We start from the raw sequence: 22,301 nt of genomic DNA on the forward strand, positions 1-22,301 counted from the left end.
CAGGACAAAGCCACCACACCTTCTGTAGTATTTTAATGAGCAATAGAACAAACAGAAAACTGTACTTAAACTTAAGATTCTCTTCAATTAAAATGAATTTCCTCTACCGACCTTTAATCAGTCGAAAACAATTTATAGAAAAAAAATAATAACCAGAAGAAGGAGAAGAGTCTTCCCAGCTTTTCTGTTTGGAGCAGATCAGCACTAACAAAATGGGCACAGACTGAAGCTGGCCAAGACTGCCGGCCTACAGAAGTGTAAGCAGCGACAGCTCTATCATGGCAATAGCTGTCACTTTGACAGGATGCTGATGGATCCACACTAGGCTGGGCAGGGGACCAGCACCTGGAGACTGAGCCCCTGGTAACAGCGGAGAGTCTTTCCATGAAGGCTGAAAAGGGCCAGGCAAAGCCTGTCTCACTCCTCACTTTTCCTCCTGCCCTGGTGGACCCACCTCCTCCACACGCCGCCGCTCTTCCTTCTGCTCCTCTATGCGGCGCTGCCGCTGGTGCAGCAGGTGTTTGATGTGTGCCTCAGGGTCTCGCTGCTGCTGCTGCAACTGCTGCTGCTGCTGCTGCTTTAAAGCCTCAGAGTTGCTCTTATTCTCCTGCTGGAGTCGGAGGAATTCTCGGCGGAGTGTGGACTCCCCAGGCACATTCATGATGGAGCTGGATGATTGTGGCAAAGGCATACGGAGGTCAGAACATGCTGGTGGTCCTTCTTCCCTGGGCAGCCTGCCTGAGTGCCTCCAACTGTACTGGACACCCTGCCAATGGGTAATCCCAAGGGTCGTGGATTTGTCTTCTCTTCTGTCCCTCTTCCCTGTTTGAGACAGGGCCTGAATTATGTAGCCCAGACTGGTCTGGAACTTGCTATCCTGCTTCAGCCTCTCAAATGCTAGGATTAGAGGTACGCATCCTTGCCCCTGGCTACACAATGTTTACTGCTATTTGAAAGATTCCAGCCCATACCTTTGTCAGGCCTAAATCAACCTTCTCTTCCCCATCCATTCACTTCACTCTTCCTCATACAGGGACTCCATCTGCTATTTTTTCAGTTACATCATTTATTATGTATGTGCACACACACTTGTAAGCAGCCCACAGTGCACCACAGCATTCAAATGGAGGTCAGGACAACTTAGAAGAATTCTCTCCCTTTTAACATGTGGATCCCAGCAACTAAACTCAGGTCATCAAGCTTAAGGCAGGTGCTTCTGCCTGATGAGCCAATTCACCAACCCAGGGACTCAAGTTTATACAAGCTATCTTTTATGTGCTATTACCTAAGAGCCCCCAAAGCCAAGGATTATTGTTGTCCCCTCAGACAATACACACAGACCCCAACCTCCCACCTCTACTCGCCAAACCTACCTCGGCTCGCCTTCCTCTCCATGGCTGTCATCCTCCTCTTCACTGCCACTGTACTCATATTCTGTCTCCTCTGCAAAGGGAAGACACTGAGGCTTTTCCACCCAGAGCTAGCTCCAGACTCCACCCCGGGTAGGGAAACTTCAGCTGGGAATATCGTTTTGGTCTACATGCATAGCCCATCGCAAGGTACCTCCCCAACAGGTTCATATGCTCACACCAGCACAGGCTTGGAATGAGTTCTCTGTGAGGACATCACATAGCCGTCCTCACCTGCAAGGCTGACTTGAGACAAGTGGAAAAGGCCCTAGGGTTACAAGTTTGGGAGAGGGCTCCTTGGGCAGGGAGAGCTGGGGTAAGGGAAGGGAGAGCAAAGGCAAGCCCTAGAGAGGAGACAGGGCAGAGACACACCCAAACCCCCTGCTCCAGAGCCATCCACTGACCTTTCTCACCCCGCTTCTTCCGGGAGCGGTCAATATGGTCCTTGAGCTGGATGCGGACCTGCCGCTCTGTGGGCTGGTCTCGGATGAAGGGAAACTTGAGTAGCTGTTCAGTGGGTGGGCGGCTCAAGTAAGTTTTGATGAGACATGTATCGATGAAGTCAGTGAACTTCTTAGACCTGGAAACAGTAGTGGCTCACACTGGGAGGGCCCCTTTGGAAGGGCAGTCACAGGAGATGGTGGGTCATATATCTCTAAATCGTCTTTTCTTTCCTGGCTTTCCAAATCCCAATTCCAGTTGCTGCCTACAGTCCCCACACCTCTTCCATGGTGTACCCCAAAGCCTGAACACAAGTATTAGGGTGAGGGTGGCCCTGCCTGAACCTTTACCGTCAGACTGAAAACACTCACAGACATACCATTTCTTTGACTTGAGTCTTGGGGGAGGGTTCCGAGGGATGAGGAAGAGAGCCCGCATGGGGTGCATGTCACACAGAGCTGGGACAAGGAAGAGACACTATCAATCCTGCTTCATGGAGAGGCCAAGGAATCCCTCCCTCAACTTGACTTCTGAAGTCCACCTCCTCCCTATACCACTTCCTTGCCTTCCCTTCTGTCCCATCCTACTCCAAGGCAAAGTCACCACTTACGGGGGGCTCCCTCTGCCATTTCGATGGCTGTGATTCCTAGAGACCAAATGTCACTCTAAAGAAGGGAAAGAAGAGACAAGGATGAATCGTTCCTGACAATATTGCATAACTCCCTTCACCCAGCACCCATACAAACCTACCATAGCCTCACCCCTTCCCAAGATCCCCTTCTTCCAAATCATTCCACCTTCTCATATAAACAGTTCCTGCCATAAATTACTGGGCTTTTAATTTAGTTTATTTGTAATAGGGTCTTGCTAGGAAGCCCTCGAGGACCTCAAACTACAATCCTCCAGGTTTGGCTTCCCAGGCCTGGCCACACGCCATGAGAAGTTTCTATCCCTTCACTGCTCATGTGTCACTGCCCCCAGACTTTTAATCCATCCGTTATCCCCACCTTACTTCCTGAGCTCCTGATTCTCCCTTTCATACCCTGTAGTCGTAGGTGGCGTCAGGGTTCTCATCGCAGGCAATGACTTCTGGGGCCATCCAGTATGGGGTCCCAATGAAAGTGTTCCGCCTGCCCACAGTGCGGTCCAGCTGAGCACTCACCCCAAAATCCACTATGAGACATGAGGAAGGGGTCAGCATGCAAAGCCCCCTCTACTCTTGGGCTTTATAGCGCACGGAATGCTCTCATGTGTCTGCACTGAAGCAGCGGAGGCCTAGGTCCTACTTAGAAACCTCTACATCCTCTTGAGGACGGCATCGCAGGCAGAAGTGAACTCAATGCCCTGTCTCCACAGAAGGGTGCGGAGTAGCTGCGCCCTGGCGGGCAGTAGGTGAAAGGCTTCTTGGGATTTTCAGCAGGAGGCAGACATCTTGGTGTTGGGAGAAAGGGATAGGGAAGAGACCCCCTTGGCACAAATGCAATTGGACCTAAGCCAGACATTTGAGGAAGGCGACCCTGTTCCCAGGCTTGATGGCAAAAGGGCCTCAGAAGGACCCACAGTACCTAGCTTGACTTCAGCATTCTCTGTCAGCAGCACATTCTGTCCCTTGATGTCTCGGTGGATCACCTTGTGGGCATGGAGATGGGCGAGACCCTGGGACAAGAGTGGGGAGAATCAGCCAGTGTTGGAGGGGTGAAAAGAGCATGGAGGTACAAAGAGATTGAGGGAAAGTTAGCTGCTGGTCCTCACTTCAGAGCGAGGCTAAATGTACAGACCAAACCCACCCACAGCCCAAATGCAGGCAGAGTTGAGGTGTGTGTGAGACTCTTCATAGTGGCTAGCTGTCTCCCTCAGTGGGATAACAAATGCCCATGAAGAAGCTCTGGCCAGGGTGGCATGGGGAAGGACTATGAAGGGGCTTCACGCTCACCCTGAGAATCTCCCTGCAGATGTAGGCAATGCAATCCTCCTTCAGTGCGTTCCCTTTCGTGTTCTTTACCAGGTCAGTCACCGAGCCAGCACCACAGAACTCCATCACCAGCTGTGGTCCCAGGTCCAAGGAAAGAGTCAGGAAGAAAAATATGTCAGGCAAGGCCTCTGCCCCCCGCCAGGCCCCTGGAGGAAGCCAGAGGTTTGGAGACCAAAAGTGGGATGAGCCAAACAGCAGGATTAGATGACCCTTAGAGCCACGGGACTTCTTGAGGTCAGGGAGAAAGGGGCACACAAGTGGGGAAGAACTGGCAGTGAGGAGTGAAGGACCCCACACTGCCAGCACAATGATGCAGCTCATCATTTTCCTTCAAGAGTCCAGTGCTTTGATCACACTCTCCCTAGAATCCCACATGGGCTGAGAGCTACTGCTCGGGAGCCGGGGCTGGCAACAACAGGGAGCCAAAGAAGGTGGGGTTTTTGTTTGCTTTCAAATTTGTTTTTGTTTTGTTTTGAGACAGGTCTCACAATGTAGGTCTAGCTGAAACTCACAATACAGACAAGGCCCTGAGATCCATATGCCTCTGCTTTCTGAGTGCTGGGATTAAAGGCGTGCGCCACTACACAACTCTGTAAGTTACTTTTGTGTCTATATGGAGTGCTAGGGATGGAACTCAAGGTGCTGGGCAAGCACCTACCAGTGAGTTATAACCATCCTGAATCAATGGATAACGGACATACCTCCCCTACCCATGTGTGTGTGTGTGTGTGTGTGTGTGTAGAACTTCATCAAGTTAAACTAGCTGACCCAATACGCTCCCAGGGATCAACTTGTCTGTCTTCCGTTTACCATCATTGGGATTACAAACATCCCCTGCCACGATCAGCTATTTATGTGTGACCTTAGGATCGAAGATCAGGTCCTCACACTTGAATGGCAAGTGCTCCACCAACTGAGCTATCTCCTCAGCGTGTTTTCACTATACTTAATGATTAGGGGGAAAAACTAAAACCCAAACACCTCCCACAAAAGTCCAGAGTCCTTTTTCATGACACATGAGAATAACACTAAATTTTAGTGACCTAAATATAAATTTGAGGATTCAGACACACTCAGGCTTGGTTCTGTTTGAGTGAGGGTCTTTCTATGTAGGATCCTCCTGCCCTCAGCCTCCTGAGTGCTGGAATTACAGTGCGAGCCGCTGTGCTCAGCTGGCCGTGCTCGTTTGCTTATGTACTGTCAATTGCTTTCACAGAGCGCCAGCAGAACTGAGCAAACATGCCCAACAAAGACTAAAGCACTTACTAGTTGGACCTTTACAAAAAAGCTCAACATCCTTGATTCAGAGGCAAGAAGGGCTGAGTCTGCTAGGGAAGTTCATGGGGTCCCACTCAGTGTGCTGCTGGAGGGAACTCAGGAGCAATTTCTTCCAACCGTCTTCACTAAAGTTGGTATCTAATTCAGGAAAAGGCTGGTTGGGACTGGTGTGTTTCCTATACAATCAAAGTAATTTTCATGTGCCCCACCACTGAGAGAGCATGGTGGTGGAGAAGCAGCCCAGTACCCTACGCACTAACAAGAAGAGTGGCTACTATTGCTTAGGGGCCAATCTTCAGTGGTCTCCCACTAAACACAGCACGCTGTACTGTGTATGTCCCCCCAAATCCTTGAGCCATGACTCATGCTCAACTTTGCAGGGTATACAGAAGATACTTATTAAATAGCTACGGTCTACCTGACTTCCAGCATGTTCTCCAAAACTCCCAATAGCCACAGTGATGCCTCTTGCCGCTGTCCCCTCAGCTTATGGGCTCAGCACCACAATGGGTAAATCTGCGGCATCCATGTCCAAGCTAGGGAGCAAATGACTCCTAGGAACAGTCTGGGTCAGGAGGTTTTTGAGTAGGCTCTGGCTCAAATCATCACCCAGGACTGTGTACTGCCAGGATGGGCCTGAATCCTGTTGCTGCTCACAGATACTTTGATTTGATGGCTCTCCCAAAATTGTGTTCAAAGACACAAAGAACTTTTTTTTTTTAAAGATTTATTTATTTGTGATGTATACATGTTCTGCCTGTAGGTATGCCTGCATGGCAGAAGAGGGCACCAGATCTCATTATAGATGGTTGTGAGTCATCATGTGGTTGTTGGAACTTGAACTCAGGAGCTTCGGAAGAGTAGCCAGTGCTTTTAACCTCTGAGCCATCTCTCCAGCCCCACAAAGAACTTAAGAACTAAACTACTGCCAGGTGGTAGTGGTGCAGGCCTTTAATCCCAGCACCCGGGAGGCAGAGGCAGGTGGATCTCTGTGAGTTAGAGACCAGCCTGGTCTACAAGAGCTAGTTCCAGGACAGGCTCCAAAGCCACAGAGAAACCCTGTCTCAAAAAACCAAAAAAAAAAAAAAAAAAGAGAGTGAGAGAGAGAGAGAACCCAAAGAACTAAGCTGCCGCTCACCCCCACCCCCATCTTTTGGCCATGACCAAGATTCTATATTCTATTGCTTACTGATTAAGAAGTGCTTACTAACTAGTCAGGGTGAAGTGTCTGGTGGAGGAGCCAAACACTAGGATCCCTGTCACTAAACACACAAGGGGACAAGACACTGGGCAGAGGAAACCGAGAAGCAGAGTTCTGGGTGAATCATGAGGTTCCTGTGATCCACAATGAAGGCAGGGATGTCAGAATACACACTGGCCGCCTAAAGCAGAAGGACTTGGAAGGGCAGGAAGGGCGTTTCTTACCCAGAGCTGGTCATCGTTCCCAGGAGGGCTCTTCTTGATAAAGGCCCCATAGTAGGTGGCAATATTACGATGGTGAGAGTACTTCTTTAACATGTTGATTTCCTGTTTGATCTCTTCCTCCTCATCCTAGGCATAAGGGGGAAGGTAAGGCCTGAGCCTACAGCCCCTTTTCGATGCCAGCCCTGCCCTTCCCAACCCCATTCCCTACCTCTGTGACATCCATGACCTTAATGGCAGCCAGCTGCCCAGTCTTGACATGCCGACCCTGCAAGAAATCCAAGTACAGAGGGTGTGGAGGGTCAGGGTACATGCTCACTTAGTAAAATAATGGAGAGAGATTGAGTCTGGGAAAAGCCATCTCTTAGCATTTTTCTACGTTTGAATGTGCCCTTCATGGGGTTAGATGCCTTGCTTTACAAAGCAGAAGGTAGAAGGGAGGCTCCTGAGCCATCACAGCTAACATCCAACTGAGGCTGTAGAGATAAAGTTCGGCATAGACAACACCTGAAGTGCAGGACTGAGCCCCTGTTCTGTGCTGGCCTCCTAAGCAGGGACTTTTCTCTACACTGAAAGCTAAAGTAAAGAAACTTCCATATCCTAATGAAGGCTGGAAAGGGGCTAATCCTTGCCTTCATCTATGAAAGATAAAATGTCTGATGCTTTCCTGGTCTAGCCACTCTAGATAGTAGGCCTTTCCCTGGATCAACCTCATGCCCAAAGTGTTTTATGTTATCAGGGAAAGAGTGTAGAGAACGCAGGGACACAAAAGGGCCAGCTGACGTGTGCCAGACCTACAGTCACCAGTTTAAAGGTGGGAACCTTCAGTGTGTTTGTGCCACAGTCTTCTCTACCTCAGCTCCAACTCCACCCCACCCACCCTTCTGAAATCCCTCTTTAAGAACCATCAATTGCTTGGACAACAAAGTCCCAGGCTTCCTGAGAAGAGCAGGATGGGACAGCAGCTGTTCATGGGAAGGACATGGGCATTGCCACCTGCGTCCTGTCTTCAGCAGCCACCCATGACCCCAAGCACAGAAAGCACAGCTATCTATCTATATGGACACGACTCCGCAGGAGCGGTGCGCTGTCTGTTCCCCCAAGCCCAGGCTTACAAAGCGAAAGGAGTACATGAAAGGCTGGCAGTCCCAGGGGCCAGGAGACGCAGAGAGGCAGGGCCCCTGTGGAAATGTCAGGAGCTGTGCCTTGGGCCGAGGAAGTAGACTAAATGTTCTGGGGACAGCACCCATCCCAAACATCCCCTTCATTATGGAGACACTGCTTGTATGGGCGGAGGTCTGGCCACTTGAGAGGGCTGAGCTGGCCAAGCTGAAAAGCTAATCAGGAGCAGAGGAAATGCCACTTCTGTGGGAAGAGAAGCAGCTCAAAAGCAAGAGGCTTGAGCTCTGGCTGGCTCCCTGCTGCAAGCAGCTGCAGGAGGTCAAGAAAGCAGCTTCCTCTGCAGGCCACCAGTGAGGTCCCATCAGCCCCAGGCCTCCTTGTGGTCTTGGGAGGTGTCAACCCACACTTCTGGCATGAACTGTGAATTTCCAGGTGAGCCCTCACACCCACATCCCCATGTGCTCTTCCTGCTTCCTATCCCACAACCATCGGCTGCACTCTGGTTCCTTCCATACCCAGGAGCATGTCTACACTCAGAGATGCTGTCTCCCTTCTTCTTTCTATTGCTGCTCTCTCTGTGGTCTGTTCTTTCTTCCCTGAGGGGGTCCCAGCCTCTGTCATCTATAGCTTCCCTCAGACTGCCGGACCCGGGACCCACTTCCTCTGTTACTCTAAAGAGGCCCCACGGGTTTGAGGGTTGCATGTCTGTCCCATGTCTCACCTTGTACACCTGTCCATAGGTTCCATTGCCAACCACCTCCACCAGCTCAAAGATTCCTGCAGGGTCCTGGGAGGAGGGAGGAGAACAAAGTGTTATCACTTCAACAAGGACTGGAGGGGAAGGTGTCAATCAGGACATGAGTGGCAGGGGAGACTATCACTTAGCAGACTGCAGGGTGGTCAGGGTTACTGTTCTATGAGAAGAGTCAGAAGGGGGAACATGGAAGTCACAGCCCAGGTGGAGACATGCTCTTCATTCCCAGCTCACTGGCCAATTCAGAATCTGTTTCCAGCAGCAGTAAACAGACTCCTGGGTGATCTAAACTTTCAGCGAGGTAATGTTCACAAAGTACCAGGACCCAGGCTGGCTGCATGTGCCAATAAGAATTTATTATTATTGATATTACTTTAAAGGCAGAGGTGAGGGGCTGGAGAGATGGCTCAGCAGTTCAGAGTACTGGCTACTCTTTCAGAGGGCTGGGTTCAATTCCCAACACCCACATGGAATTGTCTGTAACTCTAGTTCTAGGGGATCAGACACCCTCACATAGACATATATGCAGGCAAAACATCAATGCATACTAAATAAAAATAAATTAATTTAAAATGGTGGGGGGTGGCAGAGATGAGCCATGGCAGGACCACCCTTTGGTTCCCCCTCCCTAGCCCTCTTAAAATCAGGGCCTCCGGTTAGTACATGAAGTGTTCGGGGCATGTAAAGGATCTCCACAAAAGGAGAACGGGCCTCTTATTGCTGGACTGAATTCTGCCTGCCCTCCTTTTCTGAGCCACGCAGTGCCAGGAGAAGGCCCAGAGGCTGAACAAAGCTTCCAAAGATGCCCCTCCTCCTGCTGGTTCACAGCAAGCAGCCTGGTCTCTGACATATCTGCCATCCTACCCTAAGGCCACTCACACCCTCCTGGCAGGACTGCCCCCACAATCCTGCAGAAAAGGCAGGTCTGTTCCAATCTTTGCAGGGAGGGACCAACAGTGAGGATGCCACCATGGAATCAACTCTCCAGGCAACATGTGAAGTCTCTGTTGATTATCCTAACGTCCCCTCTTGCTGATCTTAAGAACCAATATAGGGTTTCTGAAAATAAAAACATCCTGTTGCACTGAAGGACTCTATAGGGAGAGGGTCTGGGCATGGTGGAGACCACAGCCCAAGGCTCTTTAGGAATATATACACCACACTTTGTCCATTTTCTCAAAGAGGAAGTGGAGAGCAGAACCACACCCTGGCTCCCTCACAGCAGGGATCACAAGGCATTGTGACTGCGCATTTACTTGCTGGGAAACTCCCTCATGGAAGTGCCTGAGTTCTTGCTCTCCAAATCTGTCCCATGTCTCAGCCAGACCCGGCACTCAGCAGCCTGAGACCATGTACCCCATCTTCCCCAAGAGCATCTCACAGCAATGGAGGGGCCTCCTCCTAGCCTTTGATTACAGACCTCATGTCTAGTTAGTTACCAAAAAGTATCTGTGTGGGTGAGGGTGCATGCACGTCATGATGCCTGTGTGGAGGGAGGGCAAAGACAACTCAGACCATTGTCCTCTCCTTCTACCTTGCTTGACGTAGTGCAAACTTGTGGGGCTCTGTTCTGTTTATCCTGTGCGTCCTGGGGAACAGAACTCAGGTTATCAGGCTTGGCAGTAGCACCTTTACCTGATGAGCCATGTCACTAGCCCAGGCTCTAAAACATCCTTAACAGGTCTGAGAGATCAACAAGACTCGAGGCAATAGGAGCATGGCTGCCGTGTGTTGGGGACGGAGGCCAATAAAAAGGGTTGCCTGACCCTGATGACCACAAGGAACATGAAGCCGCATTGTCTAGCTGTAGTTCTAGACGTGGAGGCCCAAAGAGAACACAGTTCCTGGAGGATCCTCCTGGGAGGAGCTCATCAGTCCTCAGGTTTCTAGTTGCTGGCTTTGGGGAAGTTTCCTTAACTCCAACTTCAGTTCTTTCAGCAGAGGGAGGCAGAAAAGTAGATGGGTGGGTGTGGTTTTTCTGAATATGACGGCTTGCTGCAGGCACAGTGATATTTCACCATGAGCTCAATTCTACACAAAAATGGTTTAATTTTATAATCAAAATTCTCGATCTGCCTCTTTTCGTGTATTTGGGTGCTGAGGAATGAGGTCATCTGAGGGCAGACCCATGCACTCAGACACAGATGCAGTGCATTCCAGTTCTGCTTTCTGACCCCTCTGCAGGAAAGGATGATTCAGAGGATGGGAGGGAGACTGGTGGCATACTGGTCACAGCACCTGGCCCCACTAATCAGCTGCAGCACCTTTTTTCACCAACCCCCCACTTGACTTCATGCTCTGTAGCTCCTCCCCTGTGCTGGTCACCCGGTCCTTTCTCTGCCATGTCCTTGGTTTACTCTCAATTCTGCTGGCTGCCACTTCAGACCCATCTGTTCTGCCCTCTCTCCTACAGATCCTCCCGCCCATCCTTCCCTTTAGTCCCTGCACTTTTATCCTCCTTCACTCTGAGCTCTCTTTTCTGCAGGATTCCCCACTGCTTGAAGACAGTCCGACCTCGGTGTGTCCATCACCAGTCAGCACTCTGAGTGCCTCCATCCCATCTGCCCTGCACGGGCTGAGCCCTGGTTCAGGAAAACTGACGAGCACCTCATCTCATTGCACCTGTTACGCTAGCGCTAACTCCACGGCAGCTTCTCAAGCAGGCACACCAGCTCAGCCATATTGAGAAATGCCTCACCTCATCATTTGACACGACGGCACACATGCCTGATGATATGTCCTAAGACAGCTGAAAGCACAAAAAGCACTGAGAGACGGCTTGGCGTGGTGAAGCAAGCACCAGGAAGCAGCTTCCTGGCGAGAACATGGACATCAGCTGTCCTTGACCAAGTATTTGTTTCAAGCCTCATTTTCTTTCAACAAGCTGACAAGGAACAGACTCAGCACAAAGTCTGTTTTATGGTTCTGGAGAGAGACTTAGGCTTTAATTCAGTGTCCAACTGGCTCAAGAGGAGACACAACTTGAGAGTTTTGGAGCCTGGGTGTTTCCGACCACAGATGGAGACTGAAGAGTGGCATAGCGCAGGGCCTGCCGAGGAACAGCGCCGTGGTTAAGACACTACGCCTGAGAAGTCAGGAAGCGTGGGAGCATTCTATCATGTCATTAAAAACAAGGTCTGATCAAGAGGCAGAGACACTCAGGAGCCTGACAGTGGGTGACAAAGTATGAAGAGAAAAGGGCACAGGAAAGTGGGGTAAAGACACCAAGCCTAGCCTGAGGAACAAAGGACAGACACTGGAGGATGGGTGGCCCTGGAGGCCATCCTGTGGGGAGGACAGAGTGACAACGAACTCTCAAAATGCTACCGAGCAGTCCGAGGACATTGCAGAGACCCCAAGGGCCACAGCCTCTAAACAACCAGGGAAAATTCAAGGGAACTGTACTTGTGGGAGCGGAAAGCTGAGTGGGGGCCGGAGGAAATGGGAGGGGAAAGGCGGGGAGATCAAGCCTGCAGGAGCACCCTCCCAGAACATTCTGAGAGCGGAAGAGGGAAATCAGATGACGCCTAGAGAAGGCAGCGGGGTCATGCAAGGTTCTCAAAATAGGGTAGATTTCTCATGCCTGTAGATGGAAGAAGACAAAAAGGGGAGAAAAAAGGAACTGGGGTATTTTTATTGTTTTTTCCCTTTTCTTTTTCTTCATAGATTTGGAGCCTGTCTTGGAACTCGCTTTGTAGCTTTGTAGACCAGGCTGGCCTTGAACTCACAGAGTGCTGGGATTAAAACTTTGTGCCACTACCGCCTGACCAAGGAATCAATTTCAAATAACATATATGTACATCTGTCAAGTTTTGCCGCTGTGTTTGTTTCTGAGGTACCTGTCAGGCAAATAAATGTTCCACCTCTGAGCTACATTCCCAACTCAGGAGTACGCATGTTTTTATTCCAGAGTAAGTAGAATATTGTCCTCTGCTTCACAGCAGTGACAAAACCCAATGGTGCCTGATTCTCTGCATACCCAGAATGCCTAGACACATAAAAGTTTAGTTTTGATTTGTATACTAATTAGAAAACAAATGTAGCCCTTCAAATACAATTTGTCCTTGGCTACCTTCTTCAAAGGTGAAGCGCCTCTACAGAGGCTACAGTGCTCCTGGAAAGAGCTCAGGTGGCCTCCCTGCTGGCTGGCACTGCTGCAATGAGCACTGGGGGCCTTCCTAGCCTCCCCAGTTCCGATCGAGTCAGCTACCCAAGTGGAAAGGATACTAAAGACCAGGATGGGTAAGCCTGAGCCCTGCTGTGGTCAAGAAGGCACCTTTCGCCTGTGGACGTGGAAGAAGAGCACCTCCACAAAGCTGTTCTCTTCTAGTCAGAGTGGACGCACATGATGTGGATGGAAAGCCTTCAGAACCTTGAATCAGTAACAGTTTCTAATACGTGACACCTAAAGCAGGCCAAGCATGCATGGTGGCATACATCTCTAGTCTCAGCTACTCGGGAGACTGAGGCAGGAGGATGAGTCAGAGACTAGCTTAACCAATATATATCCCCCCCCCAAAAAAAAACAAACAAGTAAAAAGCCAAGCTTTAGCTCAGTTGGTACAGTGATGCACACCTGGAATCCCAGCACTCCAGTAGTGACAGAGGAAGATTGTAAGCTCAAGGTTATCCTCAGCTACAGTCTGAGTCTGGGGCTAGCTGGAACACAATAAATGAGTCTATCAAAAGAGCCGGGGACACTTTGGGAGATGGTGCAGTGCTTGCTGTGTAAGCATGAGGACCTAAATTAGCTCCCCAGTTCCCACAAAAAAAGGTGGATGTGGCAACATAGGCCTTAAAACCCGGGGGAATGTATCTCTGGAGCCTGCTGGCTAGCCGGTCTAGCCAATCAATGAGTCCCAGGCTCAGAAAGAGATTAAGTCACAGAAGGTAAGGTGGAGAAGTACAGAGATAACAATGGTAGTGGCCTCCCCTACAAGCACATGCACAAACATACACAAAATCCTACGGACTCCTAGTGACTGATCCACATCATAGATGAGTGCCTCTCTCAGCCTCCAGATGAGAAGTTAACTGATTCTGCAGTACATGGTGATTAACATGGAGGCCCACAACTGGTCAATTTGTAAATGGTATGAGTAAGAGACTGTGGAACGCGAACCTAAACAGCATACACATCCCGAAAGCCATGGACCGCTGTGCAAGAGGGGCTGGATGACAAGGAAACTGTAGCTTCTAGGCACACCAGGACAGTTACACGCATGAACTCAGTGACTGTGACAGCATGCAAAGGACCTACACAAGTTCAGACTGACGAGGACCCGGCAAGGAGAGGAAGGATCAGCTTTCTTTAAGGGTCTGCCCTTATTTGAACAGCATAAATTAGACCTTTTTGGGGGGGAGGGTTCTTTTGTTTCCTTTAAAAAAAAAAAGGAGGACACACAGAAAGTTCCAGGACAGCCAGGTTACATAACAGAAACCCTATGTCAAAAAAGGTAGGTGTGTGTGTGTGTGTGTGAGTGAGTGTGGAGCTTACTGCTCTTACAGGAGGAAGGTTCAATTCTCAGCATCCACATATTGGCTCACAATTGTCTGTAACTCCAGTCTCAGGTAATCCTCCAAGGGCACCTGGTGTGCAGTTGGTATACATACAGGTAAAACACTTGTAAGTGTTAAAGAGAGAACCCATTCCCTCAATTTTTCCTCTGACATCCACATGTACATGGTGGCATGCATTCCTACACACAAATACAAGTGTGGTGGTTTGGATGCAAATGGTCCCCATAGGCTTATATATTTGAATATCTGTTTCTCAATTGGTAGACTGGGAAGGATTAAGACGAACGGCCTTGCTGAAGGCGGTGTGTCACTGGGAGTCCATGCCAGACCCCCATCTAGCTCTCTCTGCCTGTTTCCTGCAGATCAAATGTTAAAGTCTTATCACTGCTCCATTCAGGCCTGGTGGCAGGCCTAAATGCCATGATGATCACGTATTAACTCTCTGAAACTGTAAGCAAACCCCCAATTTATAACCTTCCTTTTATAAATTGCTTTGGTCATGGTGTTTCATCACAGCAATAGAACAGTAACCAAGACAAATTCAAATAAACAAGTAAATAAACAAATATTTTTAAAAAGATACCTGGGCTGGAGAGATGGCTCAGTGATTGAGTGCTTACTGCTGCTCTTACAGAGGACAAGAATTCAGTAGCCAGCACCCAACTGTGTGGAACTCCAGTTCCAGGGGATCCAACAGCCTTCTGGCCTCAACAGGTACCTGCATTCATGTTCATATACCCACACTGACACACACACAGTCCTAATTAAAAATGCAATTAAATTTTTTTTAAAGGATCCCTACTACACTTCATCCACAAAAGAAGACAAATAGTGGTCTGGGAGCTCAATGACAGAGCACTTGCCCACTATACACGAATCCCTGGGTTTGATTCGCAGTCTCGAGTATGCACATGTGCAAATAGCGAACATATGCACACTCAGAAGCGTGTGTGCATGCACAGGCACATGCACACATACACACAGTATGGAGGTGGCCACCAGGGTCACCTGTAAACAGTAAGAGAATCCTGGTTTCTGTGCTGGCCGTGTAGCTTCTGGGCTGGGATAAGTTTCTTGGGGGCCCTAGTAGCCCCTGTTCCAAAGAGCCACAGAAGGCCTGACACTGAGCGAAAATTCTATTCAAGCCTAGTGGTGGTGGCGCACGCCATTAATCCCAGCACTCAGGAGGCAGAGGCAGGCGGATCTCTGTGAGTTCGAGGCCAGCCTGGTCTACAAGAGCTAGTTCCAGGACAGATTCCAAAGCTATACAGGGAAACCCTGTCTTGAAAAACCAAAAACAACAACAACCCCCCCCCAAAACTATGCAGAAAAGCCCTAAAGCATAATTAACCAAATGTCAACTGATAACTGTATCTACATAATGAAATAATAAAACATTGCTGAAAATAACAGAACTTATTATGTTTGAAGTAATCCTGGGCTACAGTTTGATACTCCGTTTAAAAGAAAAGAAAAGAAAAGGTATGTTTAGGAAAGAGGCCAGTCACAAAAAGCCACATGCTTTATGATTCCATTATGCGTGTATTCATGAGAGGCGAATCCAGAGAGGGCTGAACAGAGAGGGAAACAGATAGTGACTGCTAATGAGAACAGCTTTATTTAGGGCTGATGGAAATGCTCTGAAATTAGGTAGTGCAATGGTCACACAAGTCTTGAATATACTAAAAGCCTCTCTAAAATGACCAACTTACTTTTTTTGAGACAGGGTTTATGTGTAGCTCAGACTGGCCTGGAACTCATTACACCTAGCTAAGATACTTTCAAATAGTAGGTTTTGTGGCATGTGAGTTATATCTCAAAAAGACTTACTAAAAATAACTACTTAGCTAGACCATGTGGTGCACACCTTTAATCCCAGCACTCGGAAGGCAGAGGCAGGTGGATCTCTGTGAGTCCAAGGCCAGCCTGGGCTACAGAGCAAGTCCCAGGCCAGGATCCAAAGCTGCAAAGAAACCCTGTCTCAAAAAACAAACAAAAAAGGGCAATTTAGGGGCTAGCTCAGTACAAGGGCTGGGTTTGATTCCTAGCATCTACATGGTGACTCACAACTGTGTGCAACTCCAGGTCCAGAGGACCCAACAGGTGAGAGGCACTAAATTCCCCCGGAGCCAGAGTCACAGGTTGTGACCTCTGGAAGAGCAATGTGAGTGCTTAGCCACCAGGCCCTCACTGGTAGCAGTTTTAAAGCACTTCCTTTGTTCCTGGTACTGTCAAGCACTTTAGACCTAAGATCTCCTGGAAAGTCTGGAGGGTACTACTGTTATGCCCGCCTCAAAGGAAAGGAAGGGTAAAACACTTACATGCCATGCCCAGAGTCATACGCAAGTAGGAAGTGATGAAGTCAAGACCCAACCTGAGAATCTTAACTCCAAGGCCTGAAGCCTACGCTGCCAGCTCCCAGCCCCTGTTGTCTGAGGAGCTGTGAGAGCTGAAGAACTGGGTTCCTGACTGAACACTGCCGGTCCAAGACAGAGGGATGCAGTTAGAACACTCTTGCCCTTAAGCAATCCAACTAAAGAAGATGACCCCACATTGTTTCCAGAAATACACAACCATCTGTGGTCTATGGAATCATACACTCAGTTCTGATGCTCAGCAAAATTCCAACAAGGTTCCCAATCTTAAAAGATACTAACCTCAGGGTCTGGAAAGATAGCTCAGCACTGACTGCTCTTCCAAAGCACCTGGGCTCAATTCCCAGCACCCATATGGCAGCTCACAACTGTCTGTAGCCCTAGTTCCAGAGGGTCTGACACTCTCACACAGACATACATGCAGGCAGGAAACCAATGCAATGCACATAAAATAAAAATAAATAAATTACTAAAAACAAAAAAGAAAGAAAGAGGGGCTGGAGAGATGGCTCAGTGGTTAAGAGCATTGCCTGCTCTTCCAAAGGTCCTGAGTTCAATTCCCAGCAACCACACGGTGGCTCACAACCATTTGTAAAGAGGTCTGGCACCCTCTTCTGGCCTTCAGGCATACAGACAGAATATTGTATACATAACAAATAAATAAATAAATATTAAAAAAAAAAGAAAGAAAGAAAAGAAATACTGACTTTCCAGGGTAGCACATGTTTGTGATCCCCAACACTTGGGAACTTGAGGCAGGCAGAGCTCAAGTTCAAGGTCATCCAGAACAAGGAAGCAAGCTTCTATCATAGTCAGTAAACCCCAATATTAACAGGCAAGCACTGTGCTGTTTTACACATGGCAACTGATTTAATCTTCAGATAAATCTATAAGGTAGGTAGATGCAGGACTCTCACAAACTAGGAATTTGGATTGTGAGGTGTAGAGGTGTGACAGCCAGCCCTAACCTGATGGCACTGTGTTGTTGCCTGCCCAGAAATAAACTGCTCTAGCGCAGTCATTAGCCCAGACCTCGGTAATAATTTACACATAACTCCCGTGATGGCTAAAGGATGAGGTGGTCTTTTAATTCCTGTATAACGGGAAAGAGAAACAACTGAGGGATTAAAACAATTTCTTGCGCAGCTGTGGATTCCACAGACAACTGCAATGCGCACCTCTGACCGCCACCGTGTAAACCTGCCTTTAGCCCCTTTAGCACAGCAGATCACTTTAGCACAGAAGATCATTTCCCCAAGGCTGCTGCCCTGCCAGCAGTAAGATAAACTCATTTAATCTGAATTTAAATTGAAACTAAGACTTTGGTCTATCCCAGTGGATTCAAAAGTCACAACAAAGTGTTGTATAAGTTTCCTACAAAATTGAAACACTCCATCCTACAGCAAGATCCTTAAACAAGATAAACAACTCAAAATAGCTATAGGAAGTCCCTAAAACTGACCAGATCCACTAGGCTCCTTCAGTGAGAATAAGCAATTAAAGCTGTGAGTCCCTCAAAGACTAACTCAGCCAAGCTGCAAGAAGGCTCAGGCCAGACCGGCTGTCTGGAAGAACCAGAAGCCACTCTAGAAGAGGCTTAGACCAACTGAGGCACCTGGAAGGGACACTCTCCAACACTGCAGGCTATGCAGCGTGCTCCAGGTCCCCAGCTTTTGTGAGCTGTCACCCTTGCTGGGGTGGGCTTTGGCAATGCAGCTGTCTTTGAGTCATGTCTGCCCCTATAAGGAAAACCCTCACCCCCAGTCCCATAAGGAACCCCAATAGAATGCACTGGTCCACCAAGATGGACTTTGGTGGTATCTGTACTTGGTCTGTTGTGGGCTCCCTATCTGGTGTGTTGCATCTCCCCTGGAAAGTTTTGTCACACAACATAAGGTGTGTAACTTGCTCAAGGTCGGCAGCCCTTGTAGATAGTAAATAGTAGAGGCAAGGTTCCAGAGTCAACCACCCCTTTATTTGACCTAATCTAAGTAAATTCTTACAACCAAACAAGCTGGCCCACATGTTGCTATTCTACCTTACACAGTTGAACAGGGTGAAGACAGCACTTGGGTGGTATACACAGAAATGAGGGCTGGGCAGACTTGTGCATGAATGAACTTCAGCAATGCCTTCCCTTCAGCTCTGAATCTGTGGCATATGCAAAATGACTTTGTTGTGTGTACAGTAGGCACATGCAGTCAGGCTCCGGCTGCTTCCTTCCTCTTACTAGTGCTTCCATGACTAAGCATTTCTTAGCCTCTCATCCTTTACGTTGTTAAATCTTCTACATATGGCAACTATGGTGGTGCACACCTTTAATCCCAGCACTAGGGAAGCAGCTCTGAGTTCAAGGGCAGTCTAGTCTAAACCCAAAAAAGCCACTACCCAAAAAAGGGGAGGGGCGACAAACCTTTACAAATGAGTTGGATGTGATGACGTACTCCTGTAATTCCAGCACTTGGGAGGTAGAGAAAGGAAGATCAGGAGTCCAAGCCCATCACTGACTACATAATGAGTTCAAGGTCAACCTAGGTTACGTGAGACCTAGTCAAACAAAACAAAATCACTTTTTTTTTTTTTTGCTTATGGGGAGACTGTAAAAGGTGGTCTAAAAGTGTTAGACTCAATTATTACAACTGACAGCCTAAAATGTGTAAGACCCTATGCTCCGTCCTCACTCAGGACCATGTACTGTATAAATGCAAGCAGAACAAGGTAGAGAGAAAGCTGAAGATAAAGAATGGCGAGAGCACTGGCAAGATGACTCAGCGGGTGAAACCTAACAACCAAAGCAAACCTGACTCTACAGGGCTGGAGGAATGGCTCAGCTATTAAGACCATTTGTTTCTCTTACAGAGGACCACGAGTCAATTACCAGCACTCCAGAACACCCGGAACTCCAGTTCCAGGGGATCCAGTGCTCCCTTCTACACCCATTTGAACTAGGTATATATGTGGTAGCACACTTACATACATGTAGGGAAAACATTCATACACATAAAATAAAATTAAAAAAACAAAACAACAACAACAAAAAAAAAACAAGAACAAACTCCACAAGCTTGTCTTCTGATCTCCACATGAGAGCATGGCATGAATGAGCCCACAAACAGACCATACACATACAAATAACGACAATGAAGATGGAAATGAGAGAGGTATGAGGCCGAGTGGGCACAGGAGTGTACAGGGGGACCAAAGACCATATCTGTCTGAGAGCAAGTGCGTTGGTCTCCCCTGCCGCAGCCCAGGACTTCCTGAAGGCACGGCCTGGTGCTTCACATTCTCCCTAGCCCAGCCAGGAAAGAGGCTGAATGGCAACTGGCACAGCACCTTCATCTTCTCAAAACATCATTGGCAATTCTGCTTGCTAGAGCAAACCAAGAGAGAAGCAGGCGGCACTGGCTAGTTTTATGTCAACTTGACACCAACCAGAGTAATTGGAGAGGACAGAACCTCAATTAAGAAAATGCCTCCAGGAGCTCTGGCTATAGGCAAGCCTGTAGGGCATTTACTTAATTAGTGACTAGTGTGGGAGGGCCCAGACCACTGTGGGTGGTGCCATCCCTGGGCTGGTGGTCCTGGGTTCTGTACGCAAGAAGGCTTAAGTAAGCCAGTAAGCAGCACTCCTCCAAGGTCTCTGCATCACCTCCTGCCTCCAGGTTCCTCCCCTGCCTGAGTTCCTGTCCTGATTTCCTTCAGTGATGGACTATGATGCAGAAGTATAAGTAAAAAATCCTTTCCCCCCCAACTTGCTTCTGGTCATGGGCATAGCAATAGTAACCCTGATTAGGAAACAGGCACAAACTGGCCTTGAGCTCCTCCTGACCTCTTCTGTTGCTCGTCTTCCCATAGTTCCCATGGGGACCATGAACAGTGGACCACAGCAAGCCCAGCTTTGACTCTGATGTGTGGAACCCATCATCAGCTGACATTTTCTTATCCCTTCTCTGACATGACCAAAGGAGCAATTTCTATGTGCTAGGACAGCCTGAGACTGGTTTAGAAACAAAGGCTTTGTTACGTCCCAAGAGAAAATGAAAAGGCTTTATGTATTGTCAGACTACTCCGGCTATCCTGGTAGACGCAGGAGTGGGGGCTGGGGTTGCAGAGGAGAAACTAACAACCTCAGCTGCTGGAAGCATGAGTCCAGGCTGTAGGAAGTGGAAAGAGAGGAGCAAGCCCAGCCACTCTACTCTTACAGTCTAGAAACTTAGAGAACAGCCTGAGTCAGAGTGGAGTCCCAGGTAAAAGGCAATGATAATAGAACGGGCAAAGGAAAGCTAGCAGACAGGCTTGGGATGATATTTCTTAGAAGTGGCTCAAAGCTGGGGTTAGAACTCTGACCCCTCCCTCATTCCAGTAACAACTCCTCTTTCTAACAGCAGGCCCTTACCACTGCACTTCAGACTGCCCATCTCCAAATGGGCAAAGTACTTCCTGATGGGTTGGCTTTTCCTGTACATGAGTCTCCTGGAGGTAATGACCAAGCTGGGCAGAGTGGAACACACCCCTAATCCCAGCAGGAGGCAAAGAGGGATCTCTGGGAGTTTGTGGCCAGTCTGATATACACAGTGAGTTCCAGGACAGCCAGGACTGTGTAGAAAGACCCTGTCTCAAAGCAACAACCAAACCAAACAAACAAACAACAACAACAAAACAAATACAGACCATCACCAATAGCCAGCATCGAGGAATACCTTCTTAGAACCTGGCTCTAGCTTAATAATCAGGCACTAACAAAGAGGGGAGAGAAATCTGGAGGGCTAGTTACATGTGATACACTGTGAAGGGTAAGATTGCTTATGAAGCAACTACAGGGAAGGATGTAGGATAGGAAGCTGGACACGTGCCTTTCTGCTGATCCGTGAGTCTTATAATTATAGAAATTCAGATCTCTAAGGACCCATTACTAATTCCAGAGAAGCTGCTAGAATGGTAGAAAGATCTGGAACCATAAAATCTAGAAGAATTCCTTAAGAAAGAAACATTAAAAACAAAACAAAACAAAAAAAGGCTAAGTAGAAACAAGAGGACTGGTCTCACCTGTGCTTCAAGCCCAACAGTAATTTGCTTAGCTATGCTCGGCAGGCCACACAACTGCAGCCAGTGCCATTCTAAAATGCAAGCAAGGTTGCCTCACTACTCCCTGCCACATGGGAACTGTGCCAGGAGGTGAAGCTGCTACAGAGCGTGGGAGGACTGGCCAAGTCATGGCCAGCCAGTAGCGAGGCTGGAAGGGAAGCAACCCCCTTCCCTGCAGTCCACCTCATCACTCACTGCAGACCTCCCCCGTGACCAACAGCATAGAAAAGAGACTTGGGGGAAATGTGATACAGAAGGGACCAGGGGAGCACAGAACCAGGGGTTACACAGGAAGAGATGGGAACTTGAGCTCTAAAGACCAACAAGAGGTGGCACAAAAGTCCAAGTCAGGTAACTCACCCTGGCAGTCTCTATGTATCTGGTACCATTTCAGAGGCTAGAGCAGACTTCTGCCTCTCTGCCTGAATTTGAAAACAATGGGCCTGTTTTCCCCAGCTCTTCCTGTAATCCAGAAGGCCCACACAAGGGCGGGGGTGGGTGGTGGGTGGAGGTGGTAAAGGCAGTGGCAGAACCAATGGACAGCTTGGAAGAGGGAATTTTTCAGCTCTCATAAACTTCCCAGCTCCTTCAAAGCACTGCAAACATTAACATGAACACTAGAATAGTAAACACTGTGCATCTAACCTTGAAACCCACCCCTCAGTCCCACTCCCAACCCGATGGCTAACTCGGCGCCAGGAGAGAGTAACGGTTTCCCAACAGCTTAAGGCCCACCACCACATAGACCTTTCCCAGTCCAGGCAGAAATTTGGAGGGAGAGGCAAGTGTGCTGGTAAAGCAGGAACAGTCTTCGACATCATTCATTTAGATAATTAAGGATGCGTGCAAGAGGAAAAAAATAGGCTGTGAGAAAGTCAGCAATAGTATATCTAAGAAAGAAACGGGGGGGGGGGGGGGGG

At 48.6% G+C, this 22,301-nt stretch overlaps 1 protein-coding gene across 7 annotated transcripts in view; it reads right to left on the minus strand.

Moving 5' to 3' along the window:
* Mink1 (misshapen like kinase 1) overlaps positions 1–22,301 on the minus strand; it is a 53,780-nt gene that overhangs the window by 11,710 nt on the left and 19,769 nt on the right. For all 7 annotated transcript variants that reach the window (XM_050162735.1, XM_050162741.1, XM_050162737.1 and 4 more), the window contains exons 2-12: positions 8,366–8,431; positions 6,734–6,790; positions 6,526–6,651; positions 3,784–3,894; positions 3,416–3,506; positions 2,893–3,023; positions 2,461–2,515; positions 2,230–2,308; positions 1,814–1,989; positions 1,374–1,443; positions 455–668 (exon numbers count right to left, since the gene is read on the minus strand). In XM_050162735.1, coding sequence (XP_050018692.1) covers positions 455–668; positions 1,374–1,443; positions 1,814–1,989; positions 2,230–2,308; positions 2,461–2,515; positions 2,893–3,023; positions 3,416–3,506; positions 3,784–3,894; positions 6,526–6,651; positions 6,734–6,790; positions 8,366–8,431 — 1,176 coding nt within the window. The remainder of the gene's footprint in view (positions 1–454; positions 669–1,373; positions 1,444–1,813; positions 1,990–2,229; positions 2,309–2,460; positions 2,516–2,892; positions 3,024–3,415; positions 3,507–3,783; positions 3,895–6,525; positions 6,652–6,733; positions 6,791–8,365; positions 8,432–22,301) is intronic.

The sequence above is a fragment of the Alexandromys fortis genome, unplaced genomic scaffold (genome assembly GCF_014885135.2).
Source record: "Alexandromys fortis isolate MF-2015 unplaced genomic scaffold, M_Fortis_MF-2015_v1.1 scaffold_84, whole genome shotgun sequence".
Taxonomy (NCBI): domain Eukaryota; kingdom Metazoa; phylum Chordata; class Mammalia; order Rodentia; family Cricetidae; genus Alexandromys; species Alexandromys fortis.